The sequence below is a fragment of the Conger conger genome, chromosome 8 (genome assembly GCF_963514075.1).
Source record: "Conger conger chromosome 8, fConCon1.1, whole genome shotgun sequence".
In the NCBI taxonomy this organism is placed as follows: domain Eukaryota; kingdom Metazoa; phylum Chordata; class Actinopteri; order Anguilliformes; family Congridae; genus Conger; species Conger conger.
In genome coordinates, this window is record NC_083767.1 from 53868867 (window position 1) to 53890614 (window position 21748).

General features: G+C 43.5%; 2 protein-coding genes across 5 annotated transcripts; one reads left to right on the forward strand and one right to left on the reverse strand.

Annotated features, from left to right (window-relative positions):
* Positions 1–3823: 3823 nt before the first annotated feature.
* LOC133134826 (aldo-keto reductase family 1 member B1-like) lies at positions 3824–12219 on the forward strand. Its single transcript, XM_061251292.1, has 11 exons — positions 3824–3831; positions 3922–3983; positions 7563–7730; positions 8168–8284; positions 9182–9262; positions 9530–9652; positions 10213–10319; positions 10409–10490; positions 11252–11335; positions 11634–11716; positions 11849–12219. The coding sequence occupies exons 2-11, from the start codon at positions 3924–3926 to the stop codon at positions 11889–11891; spliced, it is 948 nt and encodes a 315-aa protein (XP_061107276.1). The 5' UTR covers positions 3824–3831; positions 3922–3923; the 3' UTR covers positions 11892–12219.
* A 414-nt stretch (positions 12220–12633) lies between these two features.
* LOC133134964 (aldo-keto reductase family 1 member B1-like) lies at positions 12634–21278 on the reverse strand. Of its 4 annotated transcripts, none has more exons than XM_061251626.1 (9): positions 21179–21278; positions 20227–20394; positions 19822–19938; positions 18558–18635; positions 18350–18472; positions 16496–16602; positions 14064–14145; positions 13885–13968; positions 12634–12952 (listed from the first exon to the last, which is right to left on the reverse strand). In XM_061251626.1, exons 2-9 carry the CDS (start codon positions 20275–20277, stop codon positions 12812–12814), a joined length of 783 nt encoding a protein of 260 aa, XP_061107610.1. In that variant the 5' UTR covers positions 20278–20394; positions 21179–21278; the 3' UTR covers positions 12634–12811. The 4 variants fall into 4 exon arrangements, 3 of the variants coding, with proteins under 3 accessions (XP_061107610.1, XP_061107612.1, XP_061107611.1); XM_061251628.1 differs by lacking the exon at positions 21179–21278 and adding an exon at positions 21014–21139; XM_061251627.1 differs by lacking the exon at positions 21179–21278 and adding an exon at positions 21018–21131.
* Between the last annotated feature and the right edge of the window lie 470 nt (positions 21279–21748).

The following is a 21748-nucleotide window of genomic DNA, read 5'->3' on the forward strand; positions in this document are numbered from 1 at the left end:
TTGGAGAATATTCAGAATGATGAAAATATCTGTGAAACAGAGGTTAAAAGGGTCATTCAAAGTAAAATTAACTACAGATTGCAAGAAGAATGGATCAGGGAAAGTAAGGGTTGTTATTGGTTTAGAATTACTGCATTGGTTGTGAATACACAATCTGGAGGGGAAAATAGGAAGGAGGAGAACGTTAAGATTAGGAAAAACATGTAAACAGTACCCTATTAATAAGCATGTAGATTGAAGCTGTGATTATTGTGGGGAACAAGAAACCGTAATCCATGTAGTTAGCAGCAGCAAGGTAAATGTGTGTGTGAGGGAGAGAGAGAGAGAGAGCGAGAGAGAGAGAAAGAGAGTGAGAGTATCTGCATGAAGAGGGGGCAGAACTTCATATAAAAATACTTTTGAGGAGGAGGAGAAAGAGAAGCATGCACGCACGCACGCACGCACGCACGCACGCACGCACGCACGCACGCACGCACGCAGTGACCTATGACTGCCAACAGCAAAAAATCAGACAATGTTCCGGGAAAAAAATGCCCAGAAAAAGCACGACTGCTTATGAATGTGCACGTTTTTCATTTATTTGCACATTAGAATTTAGCGATTGCATGATTTTATCCTGGTCACCCAGCAGGTCCCGCAAAACTCAGTACACATTATAACTTACATTTTGCAATGCTTAACTGTAACCCCTTAACACGTTTGCTTTTTTTTTTACACATAATCTGGTAGATTACCATGATGGCAGAGAATGGCTAGCTTTTGTCACTCTCATTCTGGGGTTTTGAAAATAAGTATTCATGAGCATTCCAGTACCTATGTTCAAGAACAGGAAGATTCAACATCTTCACCAGTGGATTATTAGAAGGCAACTGGGAAAGAAAATATAAAAAGACAATTTAAGCAAGTTGGCTACTTTGTAGAAAGCAACATCAAAAGGGGTAATCGTGGATCAAATGTAGGCAGAAAGTCAAATATAATTTCATAAGGTTTGTTAGCTTCATCAGCTATGTTGGTGACAAAACGACAAATTTCTCCCACTAAAAAGTGAGAGACACAAGGAAGTAGCTTATTGGATGAGTCCTCTGGCACCATGAAGTAATTGAAAAAGCTACAGTACTAAAGATTTTACACCATATTTACACATTATGTTGTTCTTTGCAGGGTGCCGTTATGCATTCAGTTGAAAAATAGACAACCAAATCCCCCTTTCACAACTGCAAGGGCTTTCTCTCTGTATTTTACACTCATGTAGCAGTTCTTCATTCAAGTATTACGATTCTATTACCAGAAAAAGAGTGAAGGATCATAAAGAGCATATTTTTGAGTCTTTTGCAACAAAATGAAATTAACAGCCCAACTTAAAAATGATCCTGTAATTTGAAATACACTGTCAACAAGGCGCCTAATTGGAATGATCTTAGTAATAAATTAATTTCAGTAACACAAGTGCTTACAATTTAAAAACTCAATCGCTACCCCACTCCTGTAGAGGCTAGTTTACTTTATCAAGCTCCTTTTGTAATAGCTGCTTACAAATTAAATAATGTCATAAATAGCTTGTGCCAAAATAAAATCATTCTATGTTGAGATCCTCAATTTTGCCAACGGGGGACACGGTTTGCGGAACAAATGGAAATTAGCTTAATTGAACTGGTGGAAATTGCTTTGATTTGCTTCTAAAAGAACCATGAATGTTCTAGCAACCACTGTAATACCTACAAAAAATCATCAGACCCTACACCCCTGCCAGACCTCTTCATTCAGCCTCCACAGGCCGCTTGGCACCTCCCCCTCTTCGAACCTCCACCTCACGCTCACGACTACTGTCTGTTCTGGCTCCACGGTGATGGAACAAACTCCCCGTTGAGGTCAGAACTGTAGAATCTCTCCCCACCTTCAAGCGCAAACTGAAGACGCACCTCTTCAAGCAGCACCTCTCCCCATCCCTCCCTACCTCCCTGTGAACCTTAATTGTTGTCTTTGTGATTTACTTTGTGTTTTGGTATTTTTAGTTGGCTAGGTAAGCAGTATTTGGATAGTTAAGTTTGGTCACTTTTGCTTTGTTGTTTGCTTATTTGTTGATTTAAAAAAATAATAAAATAAAAAATAGGCCCTGGTCCTTATCTTTGTTGTATGGGTAGCAATTGAAATTGTACTTCCCTCTAGGGTCTTTCAGCACGCTTAGCCCTGGTTATGGGTATGCACTTTGTTGTAAGTCGCTCTGGATAAGAGCGTCTGCCAAATGCCAATAATGTCATGTAATAGCTGTATGACACAAGCTATAAGCAGGGACTGCCTGTGCCCTTTTCAGTACAACCAGAGCCACTTGAGCACACGGGTCTCCTCACTTTCACTCAAAATCTTCCGTGTTTATTCCCAACCATGTATTCCGCCTTCCTTGTCAAAGGCTAGAGAACAGATCTCGGAAAGTTGGAAGTGCCAAATCTGTAAATCTTACCATGCAGAAACGATTTTGGCGAGTAAATAATAAAAAATAAAAAAAATAAATAACCTGCAAAAGATAGAAATGTAAATAAATAGGATAACACATAACACATAACGGTCATTCCCTGCTGCCACAGTCAGTGGTGTGGAGACAGCGCTTTGTCCGAGGCGTACCCTGCCACGCCAAGACCACAGTTCTCCTTGCTCACTGGATCAATCAGACCCTCTACCTCCCCCTCCTCATCCTCGTCTTCATCCTCCTCGTCTTCGTCATCCTCCTCGTCTTCGTCGTCCTCCTCCTCCTCCTCGTCCTCGTCCTCCTCCTGGAGGGCCTCCCCAGAAGTCTTGGGGCCCTTGTATATCTTCAGCATTCCATGTGTATTTTCCTAGTTATGGATATGATGCTTTGACTTGTGGTAGAACCTATGCACTTGTAAATCGCTTTGGATTAAAAGCGTCTGCCAAATTACAAAAATGTGGGGGGGGGGGGGCGTGGAGTGACACAACCTCCAGCTGGGACGGGGGGCGGGTTGCCATTTTTTTCGATAATCAGTTTTCGGATTATCTGCTTTGTTTGTGACTTCGGTTTTTGCCTTCAACCTTTTGTACTTTCGCCTATTGATTTTCTGGATTTTTTCTCGACCATTCTTTTGCCTTCTGTCTTTGTCTTTGTATTGCATCTCCTGGCTACGAAATCGGACGAATAAACTACGTTTTTGGATTATCCGATGGTCTGTGTCTGGGTCCTCAGTGCCGTACATAATAGAATAGAATAGAATAGCTTTATTGTCATTGCACAGTACAGAGCAACGAAATTACAGTTGACAGTTTCATCCTGTCCAAGAAACATACAGAGGCCATTTCGTGGCCAACATGGGGAGGGAGACAGGAGCAGGAGAACTATCATTAGATAAGAAAGAAACAATGGGGGGACATGAGGGGAAAAAAATACAACTCCCCGAACTGGGCTCCTTTAGGGGGGCCCAGTGTGGGATTAGGAAAAAACCTCGGCACATAAGCAAACAATTAAACATCACAACAAGAAAACTCGAGACATGCACATTTTGGTATTGGGAAAGGTCTCAGGGAGAGGAGGTGTCACAGCTCAGACACTAGGGGGAGCGCGCAGCCACATGGCGCAACGCTCAACTCCCCAGCAGACTGCTCTATGATAGGGAAAGACTTGAGGGGGCCGACTAAGGCGTTGAATCCAAGGGTGTGTGTGCGTGTGTCTTTGTGTATGGCCAACAGTGTTCTCTATCGGTGGTGAGGATTGGAGACAACCTTGAGTCCCAAGAGGTGAAGTCCAACGGAGGAGTAGGGAGGAGAGGGGTGGGGTTTGGGGGATGGGCTGAGCAGCTGTCTGCATACCATAACACCTAGCTGGTGGGTCTCTATCTCTCTCGCTCTCTCTCTCGCTGACATTTGAACCACGACAGCAAACAGAAATTAAATATTGTGGCTTGTCATCTACAGAAATGTCTATCAAGTTAATCAACAATGCAGCCATGCCTATCGTGGGCTTGGGTACGTGGAGGGTAAGTTTCAAGTCGTAAGGTTTCGAGTCGAAAGTTGCAAACAATTCTGAATTCCGTCCTCACGAAAAAGAAAGTGTCAAAGTCGCTGTAACTGGCTGCTGTAGCCTACATAATCCACAGTTAGGCTAATTCTCGAAACTATTATTAAATACATTATGTTCATTACAGTAGTTATCCTACGAAAACCCATTCTGAAAACTTTTAGTTTTCCGAAGCTATTATGAAATAAAGTATGTTAATTTGCCTCACTGGTTTTTCAAGTGCCCTTGAAAATCCCTATCCAGTGGTCAATGTAGATTTCCCTATGTTTTGTATAATGAGTGTGAATGAGCGAGCTACTCCACTTGCAGCCGGGCTCTATGTATTTGACTTAAAAAATACAATAAATGTAAAAAAATAATTAAATTAACACTGCCAAAGAGTGTGACAAACCTTGTGTCTGGATCACACCTGACAACACCGCCACTCCCGCTGCCCTCTCATCCTCCTTCTCCTTCTCGCACACTCCCCGGCCTTCCGGCCGTGGCGGTGGTACTGGTCTTTTAATTTCCCCCTCGTGGAAATTCTCTGTTCTCCCCCTCTCTGACCTGTCCATATCCACTTTTGAATTCCATTCTGTTGCAGTATCCTACCCTACTAACCTTTTCATTGCAGTTATCTACCGTCCTCCAGGGCCCCTGGGAAACTTCCTTGATGAGCTAGACACCCTTCTCAGCTCCTTCCCTGAGGATGGCACCCCACTGATTCTCCTTGGAGACTTCAACATCCACCTAGAAGCCTCCCAGTCTGCTGCCTTCCTACCGCTAATCCACTCCTTCGGCCTCTCCCTGCAACACTCTCCTCCAACCCACAAGGCGGGCAATGTCCTAGACCTTGTCTTTGTAAGGAACTGCTCATGCTCCAATTTCACGGTTACCCCTCTGCATACATCTGATCACCACTTCATCTCATTCTCCCTCCCTCTTCCTCCCCATCCTCCTCTCCCTCCTCCCTCCCACACTTCCTCAGCCCGCCGTAACCTCCGCTCCCTCTCACCCTCTTCCTTTGCCAGCACCGTCACCGCCTCACTCCCCCCTCTCGAATCCTTCTCCAAACTCCCCGCTGACTCTGCATCTGCCACCCTCCTTTCATCTCTCTCCTCCGCCTTTGACTCTCTCTGTCCCCCTGTCTCAAAGCCACCTCGCACATCCCCTCCCAGTCCTTGGATATCTGACACCCTCCGTACCTCCAGGGCCAGCCTCCGCGCAGCGGAGAGGAAGTGGGGGAAATCCAGAGACGCTTCCGACCTCATGACTTACCAGTCTCTCCTGGCGGCATTCTCTTCCGATGTCACTGCCGCCAAAGCAAAATACTATCAAACGCAAATTCAGAACTCTGCTTCTAACCCCCGGAAACTTTTCTCCATTTTCTCCTCTCTCCTCAACGCACCGCCTCCTCCTCCTCAGTCCTCCTTCGCTGCTGATGACTTTGCTGATTTCTTCGATGAGAAGGTCGCAGTCATCCGCAGATCCTTTACAACCACCGCCCCCCTCACTGTGCCCTTCCCCCCCTCTAGGCCCATCCCTTCCTTTTCCACTTTCTCCCCCCTTACAGACTCTGATGTTTCTCAACTCCTGCTCTGCCACCGCCCTACAACCTGTGCCCTTGACCCTATCCCCTCTTCTCTTCTCCAAACTATCACACCTGACATTCTCCCATTTGTCACCTCCCTTGTCAACTCCTCCCTGTCTTCCGGCTGTTTTCCGGCATCCTCCAAGAGGGCCCACATCACTCCGCTGCTAAAAAAGCCTACCCTGGATCCCTCCATCATCCAGAACTACCGCCCGGTATCCCTTCTTCCTTTCCTTTCTAAAACTATAGAACGAGCCGCTTCTACTCAACTTTCTTCCTTCTTTTCTAACAACAACCTGCTAGACCCCCATCAGTCTGGCTTCAGATCGGGCCACTCGACAGAGACTGCGCTCCTCTCCGTCAGTGAGTCACTTCATGCCGCACGAGCAGCCTCCCTCTCCTCTGTCCTCATTCTTCTAGATCTCTCTGCTGCCTTCGACACTGTGGATCACTCCATCCTCCTGTCTGCCCTGTCAGCAACGGGCATCTGTGGCACAGCCCTGGACTGGATTGAGTCCTACCTCTCTGGTCGCTCCTTCCAGGTTGCCTGGGCTGGTTCGGTATCGACACCTCAGCCCCTCGCCACAGGAGTTCCCCAGGGCTCAGTCCTTGGCCCACTTCTTTTTTCTCTCTACACTCGCTCCCTTGGCCCTGTGATCACTGCACATGGGCTATCCTACCACTGCTATGCGGACGATACCCAACTCTTCGTCTCGTTCCCGCCGTCTGATACGCAGGTTTCAGCCCGTATCTCTGCTTGCCTGAGGGACATCCAGAGCTGGATGGACAACCACCATCTAAAGCTCAACCCAGGTAAAACTGAAATGATATTCATCCCTGCTAATACCTCTCCCCATCTGGATCTCTCCATTTCCCTCGGGGATACCACACTCACGCCGTCACCCAGTGCAAGGAACCTCGGCGTGGTGATGGACAGCAGACTGTCCCTTTCCGAGAACATTGCGGCGGTGACCCGGTCTTGCAGGTTCTTCCTATACAACATACGGAGAATCCGCCCCTTTCTCACCCCCTACTCGACCCAGCTCCTGGTCCAAGCGATGGTTCTGTCCCGCCTGGACTACTGCAATTCCCTCTTGGCTGGCCTCCCAGCGTCTGCCATCAGACCCCTCCAACTCATCCAGAATGCAGCAGCTCGTCTGGTCTTCAACCTTCCCAAATACTCACACGTCACCCCCCTGCTTACTTCCCTCCACTGGCTGCCTGTCATGGCTCGCATCAAATTCAAAACATTGGTGCTAGCCTTCCAAGCAGTTAAAGGGTCTTCCCCAGCTTATCTGCAAAAAATCATCAGACCCTACACCCCTGCCAGACCTCTTCGTTCAGCCTCCACAGGCCGCTTGGCACCTCCCCCTCTCAGAACCTCCACCTCACGCTCACGACTACTGTCTGTTCTGGCTCCACGGTGGTGGAACGAACTCCCCGTTGAGGTCAGAACTATAGAATCCCTCCCCACCTTCAAGCGCAAGCTGAAGACACACCTCTTCAAACAGCACCTCTCCCCATCCCTCCCTACCTCCCTGTGAACCTTAATTGTTGTCTCTGTGACTTGTGTATCAGTATTTTAGTTGGCTAGGTAAGCAGTGTTTGGATAGTTAACTTTGGTGACTTTTGCTCTGTTTGTTTGTTCAAAAAAAAAAAAAAAAAAAAAAAAAAATGGCCCTTGTCCTTATCTTTGTTGTACAGGTAGCAGTTGAAATTGTACTTACCTCTAGGGTCTTTCAGCGAACTTATCCCTGGTTATGGGTATGCACTTTGTTGTACGTCGCTCTGGATAAATGCCAAATAATGTAATGTAATGTAAATTTGTTTGGAGCACTGATAATCTGATGTTTGGGAAATTAATCAGAATTTTTACAATCCAAAACACATGAAAACCATTGATCTCCCTCCCCATTTCTCTGAAAATATTTTTCTTTCATTTTTCTCTCCCTCCACCTCAATGTCAAGGCATCTCCTGGACAGTTGGCTGAAGCCCTGAAAGTAGCCATTGCGACGGGGTACCGTCACATAGATGGGGCCTATGTCTACCAAAATGAAGGTGAGGTTGGGGCTGCCCTCTGTGCCATGATAAAGGAAGGAGTGGTGACAAGGGAAGACCTCTTCATTGTCAGTAAGGTAGGTATGGTAACTTCTGGAAAATTGAGGCTTCTGGGTAAATTGTGGCTGGGTTTCAGTTCACAAAAACGGACTTTGTTCTGGAACAAAGTGTGAAGTGGAGACAAAAAGACAACAGCTCTTGATCCAAAGCATACCACCACATCTGTCAAAGATGGTGGAGGTAGTGTTATGGCTTGGGTGTGTGGCTGCCACTGGAACTGGCTCACTTGTGTTCATTGATGATGTCGCTGCTGTGGAGTCATGAACATTGACCTTAGCTGAGGCTAGAGAGGCCTGCAGTTATTTGGATGTTCTGGGAATCATTTGTGACTTTCTAGATGAGTTGGCGCTGTAGCCTTGAGGTTGATTTTGTTGAAACTCCTTTGTTGGTTTTCTCCTGCATTTGTCAGTTAATTATTGTGAATGAATGGTCACAGCGCTGTTATTCTACACAGCTGTGGTGCACCTTCCATGAAAAGTTCAAGGTGAAGGCTGCCTGTCAGAAGACCCTGAATGACCTGAAGCTGGACTACCTGGACCTCTACCTCATGCACATCCCAATGGGTGTGAAGGTAATCACACTGCTGCTTGTCAGTAACAGAGCAGCAGTCCCACTATCTATCTCAGAGAACTGCTATAATTTGAGTAGCTTCACTTGTCAGGTACCAATAGTATAATGATACTGTGAGCCTGGCTAATATGATGAGTCTGCCCAGTATCTGACGATATGCTTTGCTAGTAAACCTATAGCTAATTATTTCTGATACAATGCAATTCATTGATGAGACTCCTGTTGGAGGGAGTGCCTCAATCTGCTGCATCAGAAACCTTGCTGTAAATAATCAGATTGAGAAAGTAAACTTTCCTTTCCAAGCACTTGAGAATGGAATGTTCGATGGAAAGACCAAGCTGTGTACATTTCCCCATTGAAATTCTTAGCTGAAACGTTTTAGCATTTGCCAAAATAAAATGCTTGGAAATATAAGTATTCTGTTTTTTGTTCTACTTCGGGGATGTGCGCTGTTCTGAGTGCCAGCGTGAAGATGGGATTTATTTGGGCCCAGCTTTCCTCACCGATTACTTTGGGTTGATGCACAATCTTTTTCATTGTACTGCAATGATTAAAATAGACGGTGAAAGTGATGGCAGAGGTCCAGGTTGCATTAGAACAGTTACAAGGAAAGGAAAAGGATTTGCTCATTACCACATATCTTCAGCCAGGACATATCAGTAATTGGTGAAAACAGCAGGCTGAGGTCATGGATGGCAGGCAGGGCCTTTTTTCTGAAATTTACAACTCATTACATGTAAGGCCAAAACCATTTTTGCGATTTCTTTCTTGGGAGAAGGCAAACAACCATGCGTCTTCTGAAGCTTCCTTCCAAAGGCAGTACTCCCTTGGAAAATATTATCACGGGGAAAATGTTTTAAAAACAATTAACTCTTGTTAATTAACAATTAACTCACAGGAGGTTGGAGATGAGCTGCTTCCTCTGGATGACAATGAAAAAGTACTACCCAGCAATACTGACTTCTTAGACACATGGGAGGTAAAGCAATTCACCCTCATCAGTCATCTTGTTTTTTAATTTTTTTAATTTTTAATTTTTTAAAATATATTTCTAATGACAATAAAACATGCCTTCTATATAAATACAAGATTTCAGATTTGAGACTCGAGATGCTATTATTATTGTGTAAAGTATGTATGTAAACTAGGTCCAAGATTTTTATCTATGTCTCTGAAATACTGAAAGTCATTCATATTATATTATTGCAGTGAATTAAACCAAAGGTAATGTTATTTTGTTGTATAGGGTATGGAAGAGCTGGTAGATTTAAAGATGGTCAAAGCCATTGGAGTCTCAAACTTCAACCATGAACAGATTGAGGCCATACTGAACAAACCGGGCCTCAAGCACAAGCCTGCTAATAACCAGGTAGAGTCTGAAGTCAAAAGGGCACAGTTCCTCAGGCTTCCTCTTTTTCTATTGATCTATAGGTCCTCCCAGCTTTAGCCCAGGACCTTAATGTTATTATCAGCACAAGACCTCAGTCATTCTGTCACCTGCTTCCCGGTGGCAGTGTTATAATTGAATACGAGATAATTATTCTACTGCTGTCTTGTTACTGTTGGTTTCAACAGTAACAACTCTCCTGCACGTTCCCTCAACTTATTCCTGCTAAGATTTCTGCATGAGTGAGTGCATGAGGTGAATGCACTTTCTCCAACACAAATATTTATTTCAATTTTTATTGCATTAACCTGCCATACCAATAAAGCAGATCTGATTATTAAATGTGCATCTGAGAGTGAGACAGTACCGTAAATTGTCATGGGAGTACAGTTAAGGCCTGGTCTGTGATTTACTAAGAATTACCAATGTTATGAAAAAACAATTTCTCACAGCTTGTGGTTTTGCTCATGATGGCAGTCGACCAGTAACAATAGCACCACCAGCGATGGTGCTCACCTCATGCTACCTGTTTCCCCGTTCAGATTGAGTGCCACCCTTACCTGACCCAGGAGAAACTGATCGATTACTGTCACTCCAAAGACATCTCTGTGACGGCATACAGCCCCCTGGGCTCTCCAGATAGACCTTTGTGAGCAGACATTTTGGGAGACGTATCCTATCCTGAGCCCAGGCTTTGGGTTAAATACACACAGTATATAACATTCTCCGTTTCTGCAGTGCAACAGCTGGAGAACCAACTCTACTGGAGGACCTAAGGATCAAGGCCATAGCTGACAAGTACAAGAAGACCACAGCACAGGTAGAGTAAATGCTAACCATGTACTGCTAGGCTAACAAATACACAGTGCTCAGGTCATGGTACTAAGAGTCTGCCCAGGAGAATATTGGCATTTCATAATTTTATAAAGAATAATTTAAATTCACAAGACCTCAGCATACATTACATTTATACATATCGTACCTAGAGTTTTAGATTTGTGTTTAGCTACATCAAACAAGAACAAGCCAATGCTTCAATAGATACCAAAATATGCTTAAGAAACCTTTCACCACACTTTGAAATCTTGTGTTCTTCCCAATCTAATCGATGTGAATGTATGCAAAAATGATCTAGAATCTCATCTCTGACGCAAAACGTAATTGTTTGAATTATCTGCCTAGTTAAGCAGGCATACGCAAAATCTGCTTGTGCAAATGGAGTCCAGTAGTTTATAAGTTAATGTTGCTGTTTGTTGGTTAATTTGTCATTTGATTTTTTTGTTTCTGGTTTCAATATGGAATATTTGTGTTGGCCACACCTTGATTGTCATCTGATTTCAAATCTTTCTACAAACATTTTTTACACTTAATATAAAAGTCATTATTTCTCTATACTGGATGCATTGGATTGTATTGTTTTGGTTTAAGAATGATCAGGACACGGAAACCTCAGTCATTTACTCATTTAGGCATACTGAAACTCTTTTCGGAAGGAAGCATGTCTAGTATCGCCCAACATACTGAGACAAGTTGGCCAAGTTTAGTCCCACAGTCTTCTAAACTGCTTATTCCTCAAAACAGGTCCTGATTCGTTTTCATGTCCAGAGGAATGTGATTGTTATTCCCAAGTCTGCCACACCTCAACGCATAAAGGAGAACTTCCAGGTAAAAGTTGCTGTGACACCAAAGCGCGAGGCACAATTTAGTGTACAGGAAAGCCTATGTGTCTGAAAAGAGGTATTACAGTTCTGAATGAGGTGTTGCTCAACAGATAAGGAAAGAGAAAGAAGAAGAGTTTAGATTTAGATTCTGAAAAGTCAGAGGGCCAGAAAGGCCAGCGTGTATTGCAGTTATGTGGAGTTTTCACACTGAGCAGAGCTTGCTTAAGCAGCCTGTTTTGGAATCAAACTTACAACCTTTGGGTTACAAGCCCAGTTCCCTATCCAGTGTACTACATTTACAGGTCTTTGACTTTGAGCTTAGCGAGGATGACATGGCAATTCTCACGAGCTTCAACAGGAACTGGAGATTCTTTGCCTTTCCTTGGTGAGTATGGATAGATGGGGCAAACAGCCACCTCTAACTGATTCACATCTCTATGCACCAAATCTGTTCAGAAATCCTGCAGGTCCTTGACTTTCTCTGCTGCCCATCACATGTGTATTCCATTTATTTCAGGGGAACAACCCACAAAGACTATCCTTTCCATGCGGAGTACTGAGCACTCTGTTTGGCTTTGAAGGAGGAAGAAGGATCAGTACCATTGAGCTGATCTCATTGCCGTCTCTAAACATTGCTTGGGCAGGGATGTTCCAAGTACAAATACAATGTTCTGTGTTTTAAATGAATATTTCTTTCTTCCAAATATATTCAATATTATTTGTCTTTGGAAGCATATCCATGTAGCTACAATAGGATCTGCTCACCATATAACTGGTTACCAATTATATGGGCCATTTTACAGAAGTGGAAATGTGTATTCTTTTTAATACAACTAGCCTTAGCCTTCTTTTTTTTTTTGGTTTAAAGTGACAGTGTTTTAGCATGATTGCAGGAGTGTCCAGTTCCAAGAGTTTCAAAGAGGGCCCAATAAATAAAGTAAGCAGATATTACTTGGATTCATATTTGATTCATTATCTAAAAACAAAGACACTGAAATTAGGGTGGAAAATATACAATTGTATATTGTAAACAAGTGTATACAATTGACAAAATTAATCAAGAGCCATTGGAATAGGCTGGAATGGAAATCATTCTACATGTAGCCCCTTCAAACTAGCTTTAAAGGACCCAAATAATTAAAAGGGCTTCAATCCTTTGTTGCCATGCTGTTTAACAATGTTTCAACCTGCAACTGATAACAGGTGGTTCCTAGTGAGGATTAGTAGCAAAACATTGAGATCAAGAAAACTCCAACCCAAAAGTTACAATCATGCAAATAAATGTCAGATGCACACAAACCCTCTAAAAGTATACATTTATTTGACATTAATTAAAAGCATGACATTTAATTAAAGCAAAAAAAAGAAGCATTTTGTCCTAAACCATTACAGAGAAAGATTGGATGCCAGCCAAGGTTATCTGCGTGTAGGCTGCACTGTGGTTAAACACGTCAGTTGCTTTCAATTTGTTGTACTCACATTAAAAATGGGACAACATTTCAAGAGTGAGATTAGCACGGAGAAACAAAAGGAGAGCAGATGTGGAGAAAGACCAATTATTTGATGCTCTCATTGGCCTCAGAATTCTGCATTGAAGGGAAAGTCCTTGTGATTCACACTCCTGAGAAAAAAAAAGAAAAAAAAGAGGAATCTGATGTCACCATCTGACACAGTACTGCCCACTGAACGCTTTCCCAACTAGACCACACAACAGTTCCTTAAAATGACTAAGCAAAACTATAAAGAGCCTGTTTCATCTTCATATTGTGAAAAGACCTCAAATTGATGCCTTGTGTCTAAAGGCTGGCCAATTTACCAGTTTACTGACATTGTCGCCCCTGAATTGGTATTTGATAGTACTAGCATTTGTCCCACTATATAATGATACTATACTGTGGATTTTCTTCCTTGCTTGGTAACTGAATGTCAAATTCTTTTGCCAAAATGTTCTCAAACATCATATTTCAGAAAACTGGAAGTTAATGGACATTTTTGTAAAAAGCATTGGCCATATGGGATCTGGATCTTTGACCCCCCCCCCCCCCCCCCCGATTGTAAGAGCAGTCTGGACTTCTTGTGAGCCATCACAAGCACTGCCACTGGATCATCAAAGATGAGTGGTCATTTTCTCTTAAATCACAACATTTCATTTAATCCCAACTCTGTGATGCGTCCCCCCTGACTCACGAAAGCATGGGAAAGCATCTAAAGTCCCTGTTGAACCCTAGGATGGTCTTCCTTTCCTCCTCACTTAGTTCAAAATCAAAAACCTGCAGTGATGGGGGAGGGGAAAAAAAACAAAAAAAACATCAAGAGATTATGAGGAAAAGACGATCTACGTCCTTTTCTGCTCAGTCTGAATTTGAAACTCTGAGATGCGTTCTACATCCTATACACATTCATGTTGCAGCCATATCTGAGAGGAAACTAACTGGGGGTCCCTTCAGATACTGTCCTGTCAGTTGTGTGAAATAACAATCCCAATTGCTGATTATACTGAGCAGGCCATTTGCTCGTTTCCCTAATAAATGTGTCATTCTGCGGTCCGGTTACCTGGAAGTTTGCCTGGATGCGGTGAGCTGTGATCGACTTTGGAATGACAATCACATTCCTCTGAACCTGGAACCGGATCAAAACCTGATGTGGAAAGCAGGGGGAAAGGTCAAAGGTCATGCTATGCAGGCGTGTGTATTCCAGGCCTCAGCTAACAATTCACATGCAAGGAGCACTACCTGTGCTGTGCTCTTGTTGTGCTTTTCAGCAATAGCCTTGAGAATTGGATCATTCAGCAGAGAGGGGTCCTCTGGTTTGGCCCTGAAGAAGTAAAAAAACTGCAAAAGCTTACTCTAAAGTTACTCTAAATGCCTGATACCCATTTCACAGCTTTGAAAAGTCCCACCCAGTGTACAACAAATGAATGTGGGAATTGGGGTGACACTGTTCAATATCCATGGATACCTCCAAAGATATGCAAGTGCACGCATGGAGGTAGGGGTCGACCGATACCGATATCTGATGGCCTAGAGTGGCCGATACCGATATTTGGCCGATATTAATTTATCATATTTGACTTTTTCAATAACATAAAATAATTAAGGATATTGAATTTCTATTATACTAAATAGGCGACACTACATTCTCTCCAACGATAAGCTCCACCTCAGGCACAGAGAGGCAGGCACAGAGAAATGCGCACGCACTTCGGAGCAGTCTAAGCGGTGTGAATCATGTCGACTGTAACCAGAGAATGGGCTAGAGAGACGGGACGGGACGTAGACGGGCTCTGCTGTAACGCAAAAAAGCTTGAGCAAAAGCAGTGGGGGGATGCTGGCGGGACTATTGCAATGCAACAATAAGGGAATTCGCTGCCATATATTTGATGTTCCTACTTCCTAAATTAGACTGAAAGTTATTTGTGTTTACCGTATGGAAGGGCAAGCAGGACTAAAATATCCACTCCGAGTAGACGTCAGGGGCAGTCTACTTCGGCAGTGGCTTCCTTCCGTGGTTGGAAGCTAGACTACCGTAAATCCTCAAATTGTGTCCGGGGTCTTTTATTTACTTATGCTGCACAAAGCACAGGTCTTTATTTGGGGCAGGCTTGTATTCGAGGCAGGCCTTTATTTCTTATTAGGCTTCTGGTGTAGAATTTTATTCTTAGAAATAAAGTAAAAGGCTACACTTAAAGTGGGCCAACACTGTTCAACACTTCCTGTAACCGTTCAGAAATCAATTAGTGTAGGCTAATCAGGAAACACCGTTTGGTAAGTCATAGTGTCAGTCTTAACAGACTTAGTTTATTGCAGATATTCTCAAAAACAATAAATCACATACAAGTCCAGAATCCATAAAATAACAACTTTCCAGACACGCCTTCATGAACAATAACAAATTAGCGTAGATAACAGCAAGTTAACGATCTTTTTTTTCCTAAAGTGCGTTTTATTGTGAGACATGCGTTTCGTTTGGAGCAGCATACCGGTAGGCTATCAAATGATTTTCGCTTTGGTTTGGGATTTAATTTACTGTTTCATTCTATTACTAAACGTTGGGACTGATGGGCACTGAAATCTGGGGGGTATTTGATGGTTCACTGTTAACTTTTATTTAGTTGAAAGAGTGTCGGGATTTCCTCCCGTCTGTTTATTGCGAGCCAAGGAAGCCGCTTTCATTCATTCATTGAACGTGCGCTGTGCTGTAAATACATGGAAACCTTATTGCGTAGCCAAGTAGCCTAAATTGAGTTAATTTTTAATTTTGCCTGATTTACTTTTTATTAAATTCGTAGGCTGGAATGCCTTGCGGCAACAATTGTGTTTAGATGTATACTGCTTCAGCCTTGGGGGCGGGCGGGCGGCAAGCGACTGGTAGCTTGAGAGCAACGTGTTGGAGACCCATGGTGTAGGACAACAACTTTTCATTGGCAACAGTATGAAACCAACCAACAATATGAAATATTAAGAAGAGCTCTTTTATTTGATTGAGTTAAATCGAAACAATGTCTTCTAGTGCTCATGGACTGATAGCCCTACTTGTAGGCAATATTACCCCGGCTTGTATTTGGGGGCCGGCCTTTATTTGTCCGAATCGACCACGTCCCCGGCTATTATCCGAGGCCCGGCTTCAAATAGAATCCCGGACACAATTTGAGCTATTTACTGTATTCTCTACTGGATCGTGCTTAATTGTACGAACAAAATAAGTCTGCATTTCATTAATTTATTTCTGGTTGGGTTAAGACACGTCTGAAATTAATAGGTTGGGTGGCAATGATATGATATGGACCGATAAGGTAAAAATGGGTTTAAAAAAAAAAAAGGCCGATATATCGGCACGACCGGAGGTTCACAAAGACTCTCAGCAAAGTCTCATCCCATGTGAAAACATAGTATAATATGTAGAGGTATACCATTTTGCTTGAAGTAAAACTAAAATTAATGTCAAGTATGCTTAGTAAACTCTTTAACATGGGATGGCATGGACGGAAAAAGCACCAAATAATAAAAAAATTGTAAGATGTTGAAAAGGCTGAGCTGAAACTTTGATTCATATAATAGTACACTCAAATTTCCATACAAAACCTTTTGACCACAAACACAGGAAATCTAGCACAAGATCACCAGCACTCTCTCTCCCTAGACTGGCACTGCAATACGCAGCTCACCATGGTCTGTCTGGAGAGCCCAGGGGGCTGTATGCTGTGACAGAGATGCTTTTGGAGTGACAGTAGTTGATCAGCTTCTCCCGGGTCAGGTAGGGGTGGCATTCAATCTGAACAGAGAACACACAGCACAAGCTGATGCCTCTCCTCTGTCACCTCTGTTCACTCTGATGCCAGTATTGGGAAACCAACATATAATACAAAATATAATGCAATGGGCTCATATGCAACCCTGTAAATTTAATTATCGCAAAAAACAGAAACAAGCAAAAGACCAAACTAAGAATAATAAGCACTCGGGTACAAGATATTAAGAAAAATGTAATCTAATTATAGCTCAACCCTAATCCAGCTAGAGTCCAACATTATTGGATATAGATCAATAAAAGTCTAATACTATCAATATAGTGTGTAAAGGATAAGAAAAACACTAACCTGATTTAATGGAGACATTGTTTTATAATCACACCCCTGCATTACTGTGTTGCCCTGGGGGACATGGTGGCTTTTACTGGCGCTGGTCTGCCACTGTCAATAAGGCCCTTGTGCCTCTGAGCTAGGCAACTGAATTTAGTCATTTGGTATGGATAGCACGGTGCAGTGGGTAGCACTGCCGCCTCACAGCAAGGAGGTCCTGGGTTCGAATCCCTGTCGGCCGGGGCCTCTCTGTGCGGAGTTTCCATGTTCTCCCCGTGTCTGCGTGGGTTTCCTCCGGGTATTCCAGTTTCCTCCCACAGTCCAAAGACATGCAGGATAGGCTGATTGGAGAGTCTAAATTGCCCGTAGGTATGAGTGTGTGAGTGAATGATGTGTGTGCCCTGCGATGGACTGGCGACATGGCCAGGGTGTATTCCTGCCTTTCGCCCAATGTATGCTGGGATAGGCTCCAGCCCCCCTGTGACCCTGTTCAGGACAAGCGGATTAGGATAATGGATGAATGGATGGATGGTATGGAGAGGATCATCAGGCCCTCTTTGCAATATGAGTTGATCAAAAAATACGCACTAAATAAAACAAAAAAACGAATCTACACAAACATGAATACTTTGAGGTATAGTGAGACTCGTTTGAAATGGGTCACTACACTGTGAAGACAGGCTCATTTCCCTTCAGTAAGCCTGGCTCCAGCTATACCGCAAGCCAAAATACAGTATGACCCAACATTCGAGCTACGAAGAGGCTGCCACAGCGCACTGCCACTGCTGAATTTCTAGTGCGCTGCAAGGATTTGAGTTTTTCTGAAGCCTTCCTTAGAGGCAAATAAGTGCAATGACTATTATCTTGTGAACCTATTTTTTTTCCTTAACACTACTACCAGCAGAATATTCCTATTTTGCTATATTGCCCAATTTGGTTTCAGGGAGTGTTAAGAGTCACTTGAAGTGTTGTTCACCTACCACAAATCAGCCTTACCAAGTGGTAAACGCATACGAGTCATGGATGAATTGCTTTATGGTATGCGTGAACAAGATGGTGGCATGGACATTGAATAATCAGCTTAAGAGGCACGAATCAGCTGTAGTAAAATTCCAGGAATCAGATGTGTGCACATGTCTGTATTTTATAGATAGATAGATAGATAGATACTTTATTCATCCCAAGGGAAATTTTAGGCATCCAGTAGTTTATACATACACACATATCTCACACACATAAAGATCAAAATCACTCACAGAAAATTAAGAAATAAAGCCCATGTGAAGTGATTATAAAGGCCTAGTAGGGACTGGCCCTGTGATATATTGATATATTTGAACATACAACCCCATGTCCTGCTGCTGGGAAAAAAAAATGATAGCAAATTTACAAATAACCGTTTTCAAATTCTGTAATGTTAAAAGAATAATGTGTCTCTACCTGGTTGTTGGCAGGTTTGTACTTCAGGCCCGGTTTGTTCAATAAGGCCTCAATCTGTTCATGGTTGAAGTTGGAGACTCCAATGGCCTTGACCATCCCAGCATCTACCAGCTCCTCCATACCCTGGGACATAAACAGCAGCAGCATCTTATTCTGCAAAAACTCCCAAAAGTAATGTAACATTGCTGTTGACTCATCTCTCACTCACCTCCCAAGTATCCAAAAAGCTGGTGCCATCTGACACGGTGAGCCCCTCGCTGTCTAGAGGAAATTCCTCTGTCTCAGCCTAAAGAATTACAGCAATGTCATTATTACAAATTAATTTTGAATAGGGGAGAGGCAAAATCTTGACTAATTTACTGTATAAACATGGATCCATACACACACGCGCACACACACACACACACACACACACACACACACACACACACACACAATGACATTACAAAGGTTACTTTAGATAAACCAGGTGAATAACCATAAATCCAAAAACACCTGGGTTTTCAATTGCACCCAGAGCCATATTCTATTCTGGTCAGGATTTCTCTTTGCGGTAGAATAAAGTCAACACTGTATAGGCTATTGCATACCCTCAGTTACAATATACGCTGTATCCGTCATCTCCTCACAGAGAAAGCCACCCAGCTCCTAGTCCAGGCGCTCTTCATTTCCCGCCTGGATTACTGCAACTCCCTCCTAGCCGGTCTCCAGCCGGTCTCCCAGCTTGTGCCATCAAGCCCCTCCACCTGGTCCAGAATGCTGCAGCCCGCCTGATCACCAGTCAGCCCAGGTCGGCTCATGTCACCCCGCTCCTCATTGGCCTCCACTGGCTTCCTATTGCCGCACGCATCCGATTCAAGGCCCTAGTGTTGGAATTTCAGGCTGCTAAGGGGACTGCCCCACCTTACAGACAATCCTTAATCATCCCCTACTCCCCAGCTAGACCACTCTGGTCTGCCAGCTCTGGTCGCCTTATGGTTCCCTCTCTATGAGCACCTGGCAGTCGAGCTGCATGTTCACGCCTGTTTTCCGTTCTGGTTCCTCAGTGGTGGAATGACTTGCCTACCACTGTCAGGACAGTAGAATCCCTCCCCCTATTTCGACGCAGACTAAAAACACACCTTTTCAAACTGTACCTTAGTCCCCCCCACCCCCCTTTCTGATATCCCTATCCCTCTTGTCCAACCCCCCCCCCCCCCAAAAAAAGAAAGAACAAAAATAAATTTGCACTTATCATGACTATATGTTTAGCACAACACTTCATGTGTAATTTACTATTTATGGATGTGAAGCTTTAACTTGTGGAAGAACCTATGCACTTTGGATTAAAAGTGCCTGCCAAATGACAAAAAATTTAAAATGTAAATGTAGTTATACGTGTCTGGTTTTAATACAAACAGTCCTTTGATCGATACAGTATGTACATCACTCTAAATGTATTACAAGGGAGTTCCTTGAAATAATGAGCTCACCGTCAGACCCATTGGCCAGTGAATTAGGTAGAGGTCCAGGTAGTCCAGCTTCAGGTCAGTCAGGGTCTTCTGACAGGCAGCCTTCACCATGGACTTCTCATGGAAGGTGCACCACAGCTGCAGACAGAGGCTCTGTTAACAGTGGCTTCCAGTTATCCTGCCTCTAATGCCAAAACGAATGTGAAAACATTTACAAACAGGCAATCAGGATAAGACCCCTGCTCGGGATGAAAAACATACTGTTCATTGGTCCCACCTGGGATTTCAATTCACAAGCTCCATGTCAACAGCCACTAGCAGTCTATCACACACAAACTCATCTTGAGGCAGACATGTACCTGGTATGCATGGGCAAACAACAGTCACTGTAAGAGTCATAGCAAGCACACAGACATGTTTTTGCACCTTGCTGACCACAAACAGGTCCTCTCTCTTCACCACGCCCTCCTTGATCATGGCATGAATCCCCTCCCCAACCTCGGTCTCATTCTTTTAGAGATAAGCCCCATCAATGTGGCAGTATCCTGCTGAAATGGCTGCCTTCACTGCCCCAGCCACTTGGCCCGGGGAGGACTGACGAACAGAAAGAGGAAATTGAATTAGACTGTCGAGCCAAGGCGCAGCATGCACAGACCGACTTGCCATAGGAAATAAGTTGCACAGAAAATATCCTCAGAGAGATGGAGTAAAATCTGACCACTACACTATAGCCCCAGTGATCTGAGAATGAGTGAACCATAATAATAATAATAAATATTATTTTTAAATCAATAAAAACCTATAAAATAAAAAAATGTAAAAGCCACAGTGCACTTTAAAGTTTGGCAACGATCATGCAACCCAAAAAATATGAAAATTACCACATCAAACAAGACACGAGATCGACTCTGTTCTGAGAGCTGAGAGTGTAAACGGTTCTCCACGCTGAGGCGGTTCAGTATATGGAGTAAAGAAAAGACTATTATGGAGAGACTATCTCATCTGAATAGCAATTCAGACTGGAATTTCTACTATCCCCATTGGTTTGCGGGATTAAAATCTTAACAGTAATAGGTACGGCCCCGTGTGCGAACAAGGCTAATATGTAACGTATTGTATCCTTATCTACTTTCCTCAATTATGTAGCTACAATTTATCTTATCAAAGCTGCTATTAGGCTACAACAATAGTTTACATGTTATCTAAATGAGACCAACCCTCCAAGTTCCGAGACCGACAAGCGGCATTTTTGCTCCGGTATTCAATGTCACGAAGGTTGCCATTATTAAAATAGTCTATAACTGAAACTCCAAATACTCGGGAAAGATAACACTCAAATGAACCGAAAACGGCTCCAGAACTGTTTTTATACACTTACGTGATCGCGCCGGAACGCACCCCTTTTATATCTGAGGCCCCCACAGCCAATGGTCAAAGATCTTCCTGTCTGCCGTGACTACCCTTCATTCGCATCGCTGGTTTTGATTGGTAGACGGCTTCTACCGTTACTTTATGCAGTGCGCGACGAGATTGACTATTTGGCCGTGAACGCCCTCTAGTGATCGGTGATGTGCAGGCACATACTAGATATGACGCCTTTATTGGGTTTTATTAGAGCTGAGTCTGCACTTGAATCTAATCTTCGTTTTTTTCAACCTCCAGCTGGGACGGGGGGCGGGTTGCCATTTTTTTCGATAATCAGTTTTCGGATTATCTGCTTTGTTTGTGACTTCGATTTTTGCCTTCACCCTTTTGCACTTTCGCCTATTGATTTTCTGGATTTTTTCTCGACCATTCTTTTGCCTTCTGTCTTTGTCTTTGTATTGCATCTCCTGGCTACGAAATCGGATGAATAAACTACGTTTTTGGATTATCCGATGGTCTGTGTCTGGGTCCTCAGTGCCGTACATAATAGAATAGAATAGAATAGAATAGAATAGAATAGAAT

Coding starts and splice junctions, on each gene's coding strand:
- LOC133134826 (XM_061251292.1), top strand. CDS start 3,924: ATGTCTATCAAGTTAATCAACAATGCAGCCATGCCTATCGTGGGCTTG. Junction 8,285..9,181: donor ACATCCCAATGGGTGTGAAG/GTAATCACACTG, acceptor ATTAACTCACAG/GAGGTTGGAGATGAGCTGCT. Junction 11,717..11,848: donor AGATTCTTTGCCTTTCCTTG/GTGAGTATGGAT, acceptor CATTTATTTCAG/GGGAACAACCCACAAAGACT.
- LOC133134964 (XM_061251626.1), bottom strand. CDS start 20,277: ATGATCAAGGAGGGCGTGGTGAAGAGAGAGGACCTGTTTGTGGTCAGC. Junction 18,636..19,821: donor ACTGGCCAATGGGTCTGACG/GTGAGCTCATTA, acceptor GTAATTCTTTAG/GCTGAGACAGAGGAATTTCC. Junction 13,969..14,063: donor ACAACAAGAGCACAGCACAG/GTAGTGCTCCTT, acceptor TTTCCACATCAG/GTTTTGATCCGGTTCCAGGT.